The sequence below is a fragment of the Schistocerca serialis genome, chromosome 7 (genome assembly GCF_023864345.2).
Source record: "Schistocerca serialis cubense isolate TAMUIC-IGC-003099 chromosome 7, iqSchSeri2.2, whole genome shotgun sequence".
In the NCBI taxonomy this organism is placed as follows: Eukaryota; Metazoa; Arthropoda; class Insecta; order Orthoptera; family Acrididae; genus Schistocerca; species Schistocerca serialis.
The window spans coordinates 577,724,475-577,740,722 of NC_064644.1; the positions used below are offsets into that span (position 1 = coordinate 577,724,475).

The window sequence follows — 16,248 nt, forward strand, 5'->3', positions numbered from 1 at the left end:
TTTCCATGTAGTGAAACCTTTCTGCCGTCATCTACAGAAGAAGAATAAACTTTCTGTCCAATTAATAGTGGCTCAAAAGACAATTTTCAGTTTGACAGAAGTGTGTATGTTTCCCTCATCAATGAAGACACCTATGAAACGATCGTTAGCACACGGCCACAGAAGCCTACTTCTATTTTGTCTGTATATAACAATCATGAAATAACAATACTTGGCTTGTGAAGTTTTGTCACGATATTACGAAATGTGTTTCATTTCATATACTATGCCCTAAAAACAGTGCAAATTTTAGACTTGTTTGATTTGTTAAACCTGTGCAAAGCAGACAATGTGTTACAAATCTACATTTCAGTGATTCATACTAATGTTTCTGATTTGTGCAACAGGTACAGTGAAAGTTTTGAATCTGGATTAAGAAAGGCTAAAGATTTCAAGGCGCAAATTACTGTTAAAGACAATGTGCAAAAATGATTTTATTGTGTTTGATCTGTCCTTCATACAATCTGTAAGCCTGCTGCTTCACAACCGCAACAATGGAAAGGCAATGTGGTGATACAACCTGTTTCTGTAAGTCAGTGCGAATCACTCATCATCATTTGCAAAAAGTCATCAGGAGATTTACGTCTGTGTACTAGAGATTCATTTCCTCTCCCTAGACTGGAGGAATTAGTGGTCAGATTGGGACAGGACAGATTCTTTTCCAAGACTGATTTACAAGAGGGCTACTTACTGTTACTGCTGGACGAGCAGCCCAAGCAATATTTTGTGATCAACGCACACCCAAATTTATTCAAGTTGAAAAGACTGCCATTTGATAGTGCTTTAGCTCCTGATTTTTTTCCACATTTTCTAGGACAATTAACAGCCAAAGTCCATCCATGTGCAAACTGTCTGGATGCAGGTTGTAAACTTTAAGAATTTAATTTTGGCTATTTTAGAAGTTCTTGCTGTGGCTGGCTTAAAGTGCGACAAGGAAAAGTGCATCTTATTCTATGAAAAACTTGAATATTTAGGATGTGTTATAAACGCATAGGGTATGCATCCTGCTTATTCACATTTGTCTGCGATTAAAGATCTGCCCTCACCCTGTAACATCAAGGAGCCATGGGCCGTTATGTACAAGCTCACATATTTTGCAAAGTTGATTGCATACACTGCGCAAATTGCTGCTCAGGACATAAAAGGATACATTGTCAAGTTGTTATTATTAGATTAATTTTGACCCAGCTGAGCCTATTGTGTTAGTTGTAGATGCATCATCTTACAGGATTGGATCTGTGCTCTACCATAGAATTGGTTCATCAGATATACCTATTTGTTTTGACTCAAAAACTCTCAAAAAGCAAAGTTCAATTATAGTCAACTTGAAAAAGATGCACTTGCCATTATATATAGTGTTACCATGTTCCAGCAATACTTGTACTGTCGGACTTTCTATGTGATTACAGATCAATGGTCTTTAATTGCTTCGTTCAGTACTACCAAGGCTGTCTCATCACAGACAGCTCAAAATTTGCAACACGGGGCTCTGCTATTGTCTAATTATCAACACAAGTTGTTGTACAGGCCCATTGTACAACATTCTAATACTGAATTTTTGTATCAGTTACAAGTCAGTACCTACAAAGATTTCGATTTGTTTGAGGAATTATTTTATTAAATTGATACTCAAAATTTTGAAATTCTTCAAATTTTTCCTCTTGATTTTAATCGTTTGCTGGAGCAACTGCTTCTGACCCAGCTCTGCAGGTAATTTCGCAATTTGTATGCCGCATTAATTTGACAGAATTCCTCACTGGGTGGCATATCGCTACTTTTTGCATTGTCATACATTATGTGTGCGGTCAAATGTTCTGTTGCTGCATACAGAAAATTCTGATGCATATGTTGTTCGTCCTCATTCCCTTTGGCAGTAAGTTTTGTCTTTGTTGCAACAAGTTCATTGGGATGTTGTTCGAACAAGGCAACTTGTCCAACATCAGTGTCCTTGGCAGGGCCAATTGACACCATCCAGAGTCGGCCAATGGAGATTGATGTCATGCTAGTGCTGTCATCATTGCTGATGCTGCTGATGGTCCTGCAGTCTGAGCTGAAGTCCGTGGAATCACTGCCCTAGGCAGACATCACGGCACCCCTGTAGTTCCGTTTGCAGTCAATGCTACATCATCTGCATAACCAGATGTGCGCATGCTCCCTGTGGTCAGTTTTTTGATTGGTGTTTACGGTTATTCTAATGGGGATACTGGAGTGTGGACAGGGAGCTGCCATTGGCCATTGTTGCACTCCCTGTCATCTCATCTATGTTCCGCCGTCTTGTCAATGTTCACATTCACGCCACTCCCACCCCTCCCTTGCCATCATAATGTGACATAGCACTACACAACAATAGTGTGGAGATTTGGGGGAAGCAGGGTGTTGTCCAAAGAAGGAAGTCTCATGTCAAAGTTGGTACCTTATGACGGAACCACAAATGAAGGCAGTCACTGCCTGATGCAGCAACAAATGAAAGATGTTGGGGTAGACACTTCCCCAAGAGCTTCCATACACCGCCACTGCTGGAAGAGTACTTACGTCAAAGTGCAGTGCCCCTCAGCCCAGTCTGCAGATAGAGTCGTCTGCCTCAGATCCGGGAGCGTGAATTGTATTCAGTCCCAAAACTGTTCATCAAGGTTAACAGTCATATGTACATTGAGAGAATAGATTATTATTCTGAATTGTATCAAGTGACAGAACTCAGCAACAGTAATAAAAATCCTGTAGACATGGACTGTTTCAAAGTCAATATTTCAGACAGTTCAAACTACAATAAATGGATCTAATATTTTGTGTATGTTGTATCCACTCGGGCTCCTCCAGAGACGAACCTTGGCTTGCTAGAAATTACTTAGTGCCAAAGTGAATGTCTCAAGTGCATTTTTTGTCCAGCATGACAGTGAGTATGGTCCCATTATTGTCCTTAATGAACTCTTCATGACTCTGATATCCCTTCTTAAAGAAGTTAATTTTATGTTTTGAGCCTCCTTTATCATTCCTTTGACATACATTCTCTTAGTTCTCTTCAGGATTGTTTGGGTAGTTCTCCACACTTCTTCAAACTCTGCTTGGTCTTGAACAAAATCTGTGCCTTGCAGACAGCTCTCCTTCGCTTATCTTCTCTTCTCTTGGCTAATGCCTTAATGCATTTGTCCCCAAAACAAAATCATCTTGCCCCTGATCTGCTTCTTGGTAACTGCCTTTGCCACCTCATTTACAACATCCTTGATTTCATTCCACACTTTGCTACACTCCTTGTTTCCTCATCAATGTTTGCATTCAGGCCCCCCTCCCCCTCCTTGTCATGTCACACAGCACTACACAACATTTTCACAACATTAGAGAAGAAATAATGTGTGTCAAGTTTATTATCTGTCATTTTAAGGATGTATGCATAAAAATATGTTTCACCTGTATAAATACAAGTTTGCTTGTCCAGTGTCTTATGCATCAGCCACTTCTGTAGAGGACAGTACAATACAATCATCTGATGCAAAACTACTATACATACAAAGCCACGAATTTTATGGACTTTTTTTAGGTTTTTAGTTTTAGGGCGCAAAACATCTAAGGTCATATGCACCCAGAATTTTATGGGAAGACTACAGCCACCTGTAATAGGTACAATAAGGGTACAGAATTCTAAATAGAAAACTTCTCAGAAAGTAGTCTCCTGTTAACCTTAAACATGTCACACTGTTGATGTGCCACCCCTTCTAAGGCACACACTTGTACAAAAGTTCAATGAATAAAAATGTGCTTCCCTTTGACCCATCCTCCCAAAACAACTTTTTATCAACTATGTGAGCATTTCATTAGTCCAATGTAAAATCTTAGGAGTAAATATACCAGTACCCTTTTCACTGTCAGTATGCCACCAATACCTCAACACTAGCAGTATGAGGGGACTTCAAGAAGTAAGGTCCACACCTTGTCCCATGCTAGGACCATTGAACAATAAGAGTGGCATATTATCAGAAGAGAGCTTCCTGCAGACGCAGTTCTGCTGTGGTATGGTTAACAGGTACAGCACAGTGTGCAAGTGAGATTGGGTGGCAACTAGAAACATAATCAAAGGTTGAAGCGAGCAGGGCAGTGCTATTATAGTGAGCACAACGTCTAAACTGCGCACAGATTCACCATGAAATTCTGGCAGTACATGGAGCTGTCATGAAATGGTGTCAGCAACTTGACCATGGCCACAAGGACGTGTGTGATGGTGATCAGGAAGGGAGTCCCATTGACATTGACAACAGACGACAATATCCATGCAAATGAAAAAAATGATTTGCAGAAATCACAAATTTCGCATAAGCACCATGATTTTCTTTGGTTCAGAGTTCTAAAATAGACATTATATGCACATAAGTTTATTTTGTACATTAACTTATCGCCGGCTACACAACCACTAACAACAGGGTAATACTATTTCCCTTCAGTAAGGAAATATACTGCGTAACAGGATTTTCTTAATAATTTTGGATAATGAAGTGTTTTGTATGGGCCCAAAAAACCGATGGAATAAACAGAAGTAAAGGAAAATAAGCAGTATTGTAAAAAGGTAGGAAGGAAAGATTTTCACTATATTTTAACTATTTTTCCTCAGCAATAAAATATCAAGAGTATTAAAAATGTAGGTGCCAGTTCTATGTTGACTAAATTAAGTAGACACACATATAAAACCAATAAAACAATGTCATTCAAGCAGTTTTAAGATGAGGTCTCTCCTGTTGCTATCAGAGATTCTGTTGACTACTCAGAACATTTTTTCATTCTGCAAACTGATCAGAAGTGATGATGTAGCTCACCGTGCTCAACAATGAACAGTTGTTCTGGCATGCTGACAGCTCGAATGAGCTCTCCAACAGGGGGCCTCAGCTGTACCCGACATGTTCTTCCATTCAGGACCAAACCAAATGACAGAGGCTGTGTTGAATCAGCAAAGTCAACTCCCAGAATGCTTGTTGCCATACCTCCAGGTTGGAGAGGTGGTACTGGTGCAAATGGATGAATAGATGCACCAGATGGTAGCTGTGTTGCATCTACCTGTATCTGTAAGGGTCACCAAAGAATCTATAAAACCATTACATAATGAAACAAAAATATGCAAAGAATACAGGTAATCACTCACTGTATAGCTGAAGCCATGAATGGTCAACAGGAACATAAAAAAAGACTGAAAATTTAGCTGAACTTTCTGAAATGTGCTGCTTTTAAGGACACTGTACAAAAGTTTAGCTATGCTTTTGATTTTGGTTATGTAGCTGAGAACAATGAAAAATCCAGGACAGAACAACAAAAATATGAGACGGATTGATTGCTATTGACCACATAGAGTAGGCACAATAACAAAAGACTGCTAGATATTATTAGCATCGGACTACGTCCTTCACCACGTGTAGATTAAATGACACATACATATATCTGAACTTGTAAACTCACACACAGATAAAGCCATTGTCACCTCTGGGCACTAAAGGCCCATCTGTGACTTTACTTGAGATGAGCAGTGATATTTGCTTGAGTGGGGTACAGAAAAGGCTTAGAGCATGGAGGCATAGCAATGTTGGGGTGGAGGAAAACATGTTAGTGCTGCCTATGGGAGTTTTCAGGGAGTTCATGAGGACAAGATAGTGGGCTGCTAAGTGCAGCATCATGATGCCGTGATGAGGGGTGCAGAAAAGGGGGGGGGGGGGGGGGCTCTATAGAGAACAGGAAAGGACTGTGCAGGTCCACTGGAGTGATAAAAGGCATTAGCAGGACTGAAACAGGAGCAGGGAAAGGGATAGGTAGGTGGAGGATAGGGACTAGTGAAGTGTGAGGTTTTTACTCTATATAAGAACTTCACACAGCTATTTATGAAAACAAAGCACAATGGACAGTTAAACAATGACACTGTGTGTGGAGCTAAAAGGCTAATGCTGTAGCTTTGTCATGTATAGCACTGCCACAAAATTAAATGTTTACCACATATGGCACTTAATGAATCTACATCCAAATGTTTTCAAATCATTCACTGTCATGAATCCACGTTTGTCCACTTTGTGAGCACAACCAGACATACACAAAGACCATATCCAGATCCATCCAATAGTAAATGGTACTGACAGTGCGACATATAACCTAGGTAAAAAGCTAAACTCATTATTGAACAAAATATACACATAGAACAGAAAATACACTACAAAAGAACTCATGAACACTAGCCCATAAAATAAGCATACTGTTGTGGCACACAACACAAACACTAGTTTTTCCGTCTGTTAACTGGTAGATTACAACATGTGATGGCACAGTGTATAATAATATGAAACATGCCCAGAGGTAATACAAAGTCAATAACATAACAACATACAAATCTTGATGGCTGCGTGATAAGTATGGGTTGACAGCAGAGTTTAGACTGAAACCAGGAGAGACACATTGGTCTAGATACAAACAAGTGTAGAATTCGGTGCATTGCATGTCCAGTTGTTGATAACATTCTCTGAGATCATGTTTACTGAATCACTGATGGAAAATCCAAAAGGTATCAATACATACAGGCCAAAAAGATTCTAAGTATCAGCACTTTTTACGACCAAGAAATTTATGTCCCTGGTTACATTTTTGTAAATGACTTTTGTGGTAAACTGCCCTTCCAACAGAATGTGTTGCTTGTTATAATTTGCCAAACATCAAATTGTGGGAGTGAGTATGGGTGCCCTCCATTATAAATATGTTTGAAAATTGAAGAGACTGGCAGTGGCACCCATACCAAGTTGAAAGCTGACTGTCTTCCCATCCACCCACAGCAAAATGAGCAGTTTATAGGAAGAATCTTCCCAAGTGGATGGTGCAGAACATATAACATTAACGTCCATTTGATCTCATAATCATGAGACAGCAATGGCTACCAGGTAAACAGATGTGAAGTGACCCTGTCTTTTAAATTTAATGCAACCTGCCCACTGGTATGGAAAGTTGTTCCTAGCATGCTTCTGAAAACACCCTGGGTAAGGCTGTTGTAACCTGGGACGGCATGAGTCCACTGTTTCCAAGGGAGTGATGCACACACAGTTTGTTGAGTACTGCTATGACGTCACCAATGACTAATGAATCCTTCATGTGTTTGAGTTTACTGTTCACCATGGTAATGTCCTCCCAGCAATCTAAGTGGCTCATGTGGCTCCCACCATTTTCATTTGTAGGACAGCGCTCAGTGTGAAACCTCATCTACTGAACAGACATCAAACTGTAAAGTAAACTGAAACTCTTTATCAAGTGCTGCACAGATGATAGCATTCTTAGGAGGCAGGCATTTGGAACTTGCACAAATGACTTAGCCCATGGAGGTCAGCCGCCCAAGCTTGATAAGATTGACTCGGTTGCTTGCGACATTGGTAAAACTCAAGATGAGCTGCAATTACAATACAATGTGGGGGAGGGCGGGGCAGCTTGCACAACAACTGATAAGTTTATGGTGGAACCCACAATAAGAGAAGGGATTTAGCAGTATCATCGTCATTTACCTTAAAAGCGGAAAGACTTACCATCAGAACTCCGGAGATGGGAACTTGCCCTTCAGTATATCCTCTCTTCTCGTTATCCGCCAGGCCTCAACCTCCGCTAATTTCAAGTTGCCACCGCTCATACCTCACCTGTCTTTCAACAACATCTTTGTCTCTGTACTTCTACCTCAACTGACATCTCTGCCGAAACTCTTTGCCTTTACAAATGTCTGCTTGTGTCTGTGTGTGTGCGGTTGGATATGGGTGTGTGTGCGCGCGAGTGTATACCTGTCCTTTTTTCCCCCTAAGGTAAATCTTTCCGCTCCCGGAATTGGAATGACTCCTTACCCTCTCCCTTAAAACCCACATCCTTTCGTCTTTCCCTCTCCTTCCCTCTTTCCTGATGAAGAAACTGTTGGTTGCGAAAGCTTGAATTTTGTGTGTATGTTTGTGTGTCTATCGACCTGCCAGAACTTTCGTTTGGTAAGTCACATCATCTTTGTTTTTAGATATTTTTTCCCACATGGAATGTTTCCCTCTATATATATAAAAATAAGATTCTGTAACTTACCAAACGAAAGCATTGGTAGGTTGATACACACACACACACACACACACACACACACACACACACACACATTTCAAGCTTTCGCAACCCACGGTTGCTTCATCAGGAAAGAGGGAAGGAGAGTGAAAGACAAAAGGATGTGGGTTTTAAGGGAGAGGGTAAGGAGTCATTCCAATCCCGAGAGCGGAAAGACTTATCTTGGGTGGGAAAAAGGGACAGGTATACACACACACACACACACACACACACACACACACACACACACACACACATCCATCCGCACATACACAGATACAAGCAGACATATGTAAAGGCCATATGTCTGCTTGTGTCTGTGTGTGTGCGGATGGATATGTGTGTGTGTGTTCGGATAGGTTGGTGTTGGTGGGAAGTATCCAGATAACCCGGACGGTGTAACACTGTGCCAAGATGTGCTGGCCATGCACCAAGGCATGTTTACCGTATTTATTCGTATCTAAGCCGCACTTTTTTTCCGGTTTTTGTAATCCAAAAAACCGCCTGCGGCTTAGAATCGGGTGCAAAGCAAGCGGAAGTTCTGAAAAATGTTGGTAGGTCCCACCACAACTAACTTCTGCCGTCAAATATATGTAGCGCTACACAGGCATGCTTTGTAGGCACAAAGATAAATACTGGCGCCAAAACCTCTGCGTCAGTAAATAAATTTAAAAGAAAAGGTAGAAGACGAGCTTTTTTTTTCTCCGCCCCGAGTTTCGACCACTACATTTTCATACATTATCCAATGAAGTAAATACAAATTCCGTATTGTTCATCTTAGAATGTAGCAGAATTTCAATGTACTACGAAAATCCGACTGGCAACATTGTTTGTGATGTTTGTCAATATGGCCAACTCTACGTTCTGAATTTTTTCCTACCAGTGAGAAGAGATGGTTGCTAATAGGAACCTGATGAAATGTGAATCACATGCAGTATTGTCTTCACCATAAGAATAATACGAATATAAACATTTTGCCATGTATTCTTGCGTGTTTGCTGCTATCTCATTTAAATCCTGTCTGCCTAATAAACTACGAAACTAGAGTGAGACAACAACAAACGCGGAAGAATATAAGTATCGTGTCATGTTTATGTTCGTATTATTCTTATGCATAATAGTAATACAGTCAGAAATGAAGCACAGCAACTGACTAGATTTTTAAATCTACGATGACTCTAATTTCTATGCAGAATTTGATGTACTAAAGAAGCGGCCGCAAAGATTTTCAAACGTGAAAAATTTTCGCCTAACTCTCGTTCAGAACATGTTCTATCATACGCAGTCTATTATTTGGTTCTTGTTGATCATTATCAAAGAAAGCAGCAGTGTAAGTAACAACAAATAGCAGTCTCTTGCCATTGTTTTGCTAATGAGACGATTCCTCTCTCTTTTTTTAAAAAAAATTGTAAGCGGCGGTAGCGCGCACAAAAGCAAGCCATCCCGCGAGCGGCGACAGGCCGTAAACACACACTATCAGGATGCGACAAACAATGCATGACACAGTATAGTAATGCATTTTCAGCTTAGAGTGACGTAAACACCTATAACAAAGAAGACGGCACTTATCAGATCAAAGGAAAATAAGCAATCGATTCAAACCAGACGAAGCATGTGAAAAAGGAAGGGTACCCGTATAAATACGGACGGAGCGCCTGACGCATAGCAATGGCTACCTGGTAAAGCTTAACTGCTAAGCTTACGACTCGAACCAAACTACTGTAGCTGTATCGTCATTCATTCGACCTAAATTGTGTCTCATATTACAATGGACCAACTTTGTTTTGATTTGGAGGTGCAGCCAAAAACTTTTCTCTCCCCTTGAATTTCGAGTCTCAAATTTCAGGTGCGGCTTAGATTCGGGAATTTTTTTTTCTTTTATTTCGAGTCTCATTTTTCAGGTGCGGCTTGGATTCGAGTGCGGCTTAGATTCGAGTAAATACTGTAGCCACAGGGTGATCCTCATTACCAACAAACACTGTCTACCTGTGTCCATTCATGCGAATGGACAGTTTATTGCTGGTCATTCCCACATAGAATGCATCACAGTGTAGGCAGGTCAGTTGGTAAATCACGTGGGTGCTTTCACATGTGGCTCTGCCTTTGATCGTGTACACCTTCTGGGTTACAGGACTGGAGTAGGTGGTGGTAGGAGGGTGCATGGGACAGGTTTTACACCGGGGGCGGTTACAAGGATAGGAGCCAGAGGGTAGGGAAGGTGCTTTGGGGATTTCATAGGGATGAACCAACAGGTTACGAAGGTTAGGTGGACGGCGGAAAGACACTCTTGGTGGAGTGGGGAGGATTTCATGAAGGATGGATCTCATTTCAGGGCAGGATTTGAGGAAGTCGTATCCCTGCTGGAGAGCCACATTCAGAGTCTGGTCCAGTCCCGGAAAGTATCCTGTCACAAGTGGGGCACTTTTGTGGTTCTTCTGTGGGAGGTTCTGGGTTTGAGGGGATGAGGAAGTGGCTCTGGTTATTTGCTTCTGTACCAGGTCGGGAGGGTAGTTACAGGATGCGAAACCTGTTGTCAGGTTGTTGGTGTAATGGTTCAGGGATTCCGGACTGGAGCAGATTCGTTTGCCACGAAGACCTAGGCTGTAGGGAAGGGACCGTTTGATGTGGAATGGGTAGCAGCTGTCATAATGGAGGTACTGTTGCTTGTTGGTGGGTTTGATGTGGACGGACGTGTGAAGCTGGCCATTGGACAGATGGAGGTCAATGTCAAGGGAAGTGGCGTGGGATTTGGAGTAGGACCAGGTGAATCTGATGGAACCAAAGGAGTTGAGGTTGGAGAGGAAATTCTGGAGTTCTTCTTCACTGTGAATCCAGATCATGAAGATGTCATCAATAAATCTGTACCAAACTTTGGGTTGGCAGGCCTGGGTAATCAAGAAGGCTTCCTCTAGGCGACCCATGAATAGGTTGGCGTACGAGGGGGCCATCCTGGTACCCATGGCTGTTCTCTTTAATTGTTGGTATGTCTGGCCTTCAAAAGTGAAGAAGTTGTGGGTCAGGATGAAGCTGTCTAAGGTAATGTGGAAAGAGGTTTTAGGTAGGATGGCAGGTGATCGGCGTGAAAGGAAATGCTCCATTGCAGCGAGGCCCTGGACGTGCGGAATATTTGTGTATAAGGAAGTGGCATCAATGGTTACAAGGATGGTTTCCGGGGGTAACAGATTGGGTAAGGATTCCAGACGTTCGAGAAAGTGGTTGGTGTCTTTGATGAAGGATGGGATACTGCATGTAATGGGTTGAAGATGTTGATCTACGTAGGCAGAGATACATTCTGTGGGGGCTTGGTAACCAGCTACAATGGGGCGGCCAGGATGACTGGGTTTGTGAATTTTAGGAAGTAGGTAGTAGGTAGGGGTGCGGGGTGTCGGTGGGGTCAGGAGGTTGATGGAGTCAGGTGAAAGGTTTTGCAGGGGGCCTAAGGTTCTGAGGATTCCTTGAAGCTCCGCCTGGACATCGGGAATGGGATTACCTTGGCAAACTTTGTATGTGGTGTTGTCTGAAAGCTGACGCATTCCCTCAGCCACATACTCCCAACGATCAAGTGCCACGGTCATGGAACCCTTGTCCGCCGGAAGAATGACGATGGATCGGTCAGCCTTCAGATTACGGATGGCCTGGGCTTCAGCTGTGGTGATGTTGGGAGTAGGATTAAGTTTTTTTTTAGAAGGATTGAGATGCAAGGCTGGAAGTCAGAAATTCCTGGAAGGTTTGGACAGGGTGATTTTGAGGAAGAGGAGGTGCGTTCCGCTGCGACGGAGGACGGAACTGTTCCAGGCAGGGTTCAATTTGGATAGTGTCCTGGGGAGTTGGATCATTTTGAGTAGGATTAGGATCATTTTTCTTCGTGGCAAAGTGATAATTCCAGCAGATAGTACGAGTGTAGGACAGTAAATCTTTGACGAGGGCTGTTTGGTTGAATCTGGGAGTGGGGCTGAAGGTGAGGCCTTTGGATAGGACAGAGGTTTCGGATTGGGAGAGAGGTTTGGAGGAAACGTTAACTACTGAATTAGGGTGTTGTGGTTCCAGAGAGTGTTGATTGGAATTTTGAGGTTTTGGAGGGAGTGGAGCTGGAAGTGGAAGTTGAGTAGATGGGAGAGACTGGGTTTGTGTGCAATGAGAGGAGGTTGAGGTTTGCTGGAAAGGTTGTGAAGGGAGAGTGAGTTGCCTTTCCGGAGGTGGGAAACCAGGAGATTGGATAGTTTTTTGAGGTGGAGGGTGGCATGCTGTTCTAATTGGCAGTTGGCCTGTAGGAGGATGCTCTGAACAGCCGGTGTGGATGTGGGAGAGGAAAGACTGAGGACTTTTATTAAAGATAGGAGTTGACGGGTGTGTTCATTGGCTGAGTTGATGTGCAGGTGAAGGATTAGGTGGGTGAAGGCAATGGACTGTTCAGTTTGGAACTGGTATAGGGACTGATGGAAAGAAGGGTTACAGCCAGAGATGGGAACTTTCAGTGTGAGGCCTTTGGGGGTAATGCCAAATGTTAGACAAGCCTGAGAAAATAGAATATGGGAGCGTAATCTGGCTAGGGCGAAGGCATGTTTGCGGAGGGAATGTAAATAAAACTTAATGGGGTCATTGTGGGGGTGTTGTGAGGGTTATATTGTTTTAGAAGGTGGAAAGTGTAACATGAGGCTGACCTGAAAATGAAAATAAAAATATATGGGGAGAGATAAAGGTGAACTGGAGAGTAACTGGAGATCTGGTGTGAAAAAGGCGAAAAGATGTTGGTTACAGCTAGGCTATGTTGGACTTGGGTTGGTAGACAACGATGTGCACAAAGGTTAGGTGGTTGTGTTGCCGCCAAAACATGTTAAAGGACGGAGAAATTCGGGAAAATTTCGAAAAAACTGCGTGTAATGTATTAAAAGGAGTGGTTTTGTGGTGGCAGATTATGAAAATGAGGCCAGCAATTGTCTGAAGATGAAATAATGACGTTAAAACCTGTGGGAAGCGGCTAAAAATTATCAGTGATGTGGGAAAAACGGAAATGGAAATAAAGCGAAAGTTATTAGAAATAGCCAAAATGGTTGTTTAAAAGGTGAAAGGAACTGTTTGTGAACTAGAAACGGTGGATTTTATAGCAGCGGTAGTGTTGAAAGCGGCAAAAAAAAAAAAAAAAAAAAAAAAAAAAAAAAAAAAAAAAAAAAAATTAATTTTGGTTATGGTTTGGAAGTGGGTTACGTATTATTGAGTATATATAGGCGGGATAAAACTGTATAGCAGATTACGGTAAAAAGGAGAAGGTGAATACAAAGTGAAACTACTGGCAAAAACACAAAAAGAAATTAAGACGACAGGAAAGATTTCGAAATGCAACAGTGACAATAAGAAACGTAATTGTTGGGTTAAAATTAATGATATTAATATAATAGAGGGAAACATTCCACGTGGGAAAAATATATCTAAAAACAAAGATGATGTGACTTACCAAACGAAAGCGCTGGCATGTCGATAGACACACAAACATACACACAAAATTCAAGCTTTCGCAAAAAACTGTTGCCTCATCAGGAAAGAGTAAAAGAGAGGGAAAGACGAAAGGATGAGGGTTTTAAGGGAGAGGGTAAGGAGTCATTCCAATCCCGGGAGTGGAAAGACTTACCTTAGGGGGAAAAAAGGACGGGTATACACTCGCGCACACACACACACACACACACACACACACACACACACACATCCATCCACACATATACAGACACAAGCAGACATATATATTTAGTTTGGGCAGAGATGTCAGTCGAGGCGGAAGTGCAGAGGCAAAGATGATGATGAATGACAGGTGAGGTATGAGTGGCGGCAACTTGAAATTAGTGGAGATTGAGGCCTGGTGGGTAGTGGGAAGAGAGGATATATTGAAGAGCAAGTTCCCATCTCCGGAGTTCGGATAGGTTGGTGTTGGTGGGAAGTATCCAGATAACCCGGACGGTGTAACACTGTGCCAAGATGTGCTGGCCGTGCACCAAGGCATGTTTAGCCACAGGGTGATCCTCATTACCAACAAACATTGTCTGCCTGTGTCCATTCATGCGAATGGACAGTTTGTTGCTGGTCATTCCCACATAGAATGCATCACAGTGTAGGCAGGTCAGTTGGTAAATCACGTGGGTGCTTTCACATGTGGCTCTGCCTTTGATCGTGTACACCTTCCGGGTTACAGGACTGGAGTAGGTGGTGGTAGGAGGGTGCATGGGACAGGTTTTACACCGGGGGCGGTTACAAGGATAGGAGCCAGAGGGTAGGGAAGGTGCTTTGGGGATTTCATAGGGATGAACCAACAGGTTACGAAGGTTAGGTGGATGGCGGAAAGACACTCTTGGTGGAGTGGGGAGGATTTCATGAAGGATGGATCTCATTTCAGGGCAGGATTTGAGGAAGTCGTATCCCTGCTGGAGAGCCACATTCAGAGTCTGGTCCAGTCCAGGAAAGTATCCTGTCACAAGTGGGGCACTTTTGTGGTTCTTCTGTGGGGGTTTCTGGGTTTGAGGGGATGAGGAAGTGGCTCTGGTTATTTGCTTCTGTACCAGGTCGGGAGGGTAGTTGCGGGATGCGAAAGCTGTTGTCAGGTTGTTGGTGTAATGGTTCAGGGATTCCGGACTGGAGCAGATTCGTTTGCCACAAAGACCTAGGCTGTAGGGAAGGGACCGTTTGATGTGGAATGGGTAGCAGCTGTCATAATGGAGGTACTGTTGCTTGTTGGTGGGTTTGATGTGGACGGACGTGTGAAGCTGGCCATTGGACAGATGGAGGTCAACGTCAAGGAAAGTGGCATGGGATTTGGAGTAGGACCAGGTGAATCTGATGGAACCAAAGGAATTGAGGTTGGAGAGGAAATTCTGGAGTGCTTCTTCACTGTGAGTCCAGATCATGAAGATGTCATCAATAAATCTGTACCAAACTTTGGGTTGGCAGGCCTGGGTAACCAAGAAGGCTTCCTCTAAGCGACCCATGAATAGGTTGGCGTACGAGGGGGCCATCCTGGTACCCATGGCTGTTCCCTTTAATTGTTGGTATGTCTGGCCTTCAAAAGTGAAGAAGTTGTGGGTCAGGATGAAGCTGTCTAAGGTGATGAGGAAAGAGGTTTTAGGTAGGGTGGCAGGTGATCGGCGTGAAAGGAAATGCTCCATTGCAGCGAGGCCCTGGACGTGCGGAATATATGTGTATAAGGAAGTGGCATCAATGGTTACAAGGATGGTTTCCGGGGGTAACAGATTGGGTAAGGATTCCAGGCGTTTGAGAAAGTGGTTGGTGTCTTTGATGAAGGATGGGAGACTGCATGTAATGGGTTGAAGGTGTTGATCTACGTAGGCAGAGATATGTTCTGTGGGGGCTTGGTAACCAGCTACAATGGGGCGGCCGGGATGATTGGGTTTGTGGATTTTAGGAAGAAGGTAGAAGGTAGGGGTGCGGGGTGTCGGTGGGGTCAGGAGGTTGATGGAGTCAGGTGAAAGGTTTAGCAGGGGACCTAAGGTTCTGAGGATTCCTTGAAGCTCTGCCTGGACATCGGGAATTGGGTTACCCTGGCAAATTTTGTATGTAGTGTTGTCTGAAAGCTGACGCATTCCCTCAGCCACATACTCCCAACGATCAAGTACCACGGTCGTGGAACCCTTGTCCGCCGGAAGAATGACGATGGATCGATCAGCCTTCAGATTACGGATAGCCTGGGCTTCAGCAGTGGTGATGTTGGGAGTAGGATTAAGGTTTTTTTAAGAAGGATTGAGATGCAAGCCTGGAAGTCAGAAATTCCTGGAAGGTTTGGACAGGGTGATTTTGAGGAAGAGGAGGTGCGTCCCGCTGCGACGGAGGACGGAACTGTTCCAGGCAGGGTTCAATTTGGATGGTGTCTTGGGGAGTTGGATCATTAGGAGTAGGATTAGGATCATTTTTCTTCGTGGCAAAGTGATAATTCCAGCAGATAGTACGAGTGTAGGACAGTAAATCTTTGACGAGGGCTGTTTGGTTGAATCTGGGAGTGGGGCTGAAGGTGAGGCCTTTGGATAGGACAGAGGTTTCGGATTGGGAGAGAGGTTTGGAGGAAACGTTAACTACTGAATTAGGGTGTTGTGGTTCCAGATTGTGTTGATTGGAATTTTGAGGTTTTGGAGGGAGTGGAGCTGG

General features: G+C 43.2%; 1 protein-coding gene across 1 annotated transcript in view; it reads right to left on the reverse strand.

Moving 5' to 3' along the window:
• LOC126412189 (AP-3 complex subunit beta-2) overlaps nt 1-16,248 on the reverse strand; it is a 255,075-nt gene that overhangs the window by 52,128 nt on the left and 186,699 nt on the right. Inside the window, exon 17 of the mRNA XM_050081668.1 lies at nt 4,842-5,085. Within this exon, the coding sequence (XP_049937625.1) occupies nt 4,842-5,085 (244 nt within the window). The remainder of the gene's footprint in view (nt 1-4,841; nt 5,086-16,248) is intronic.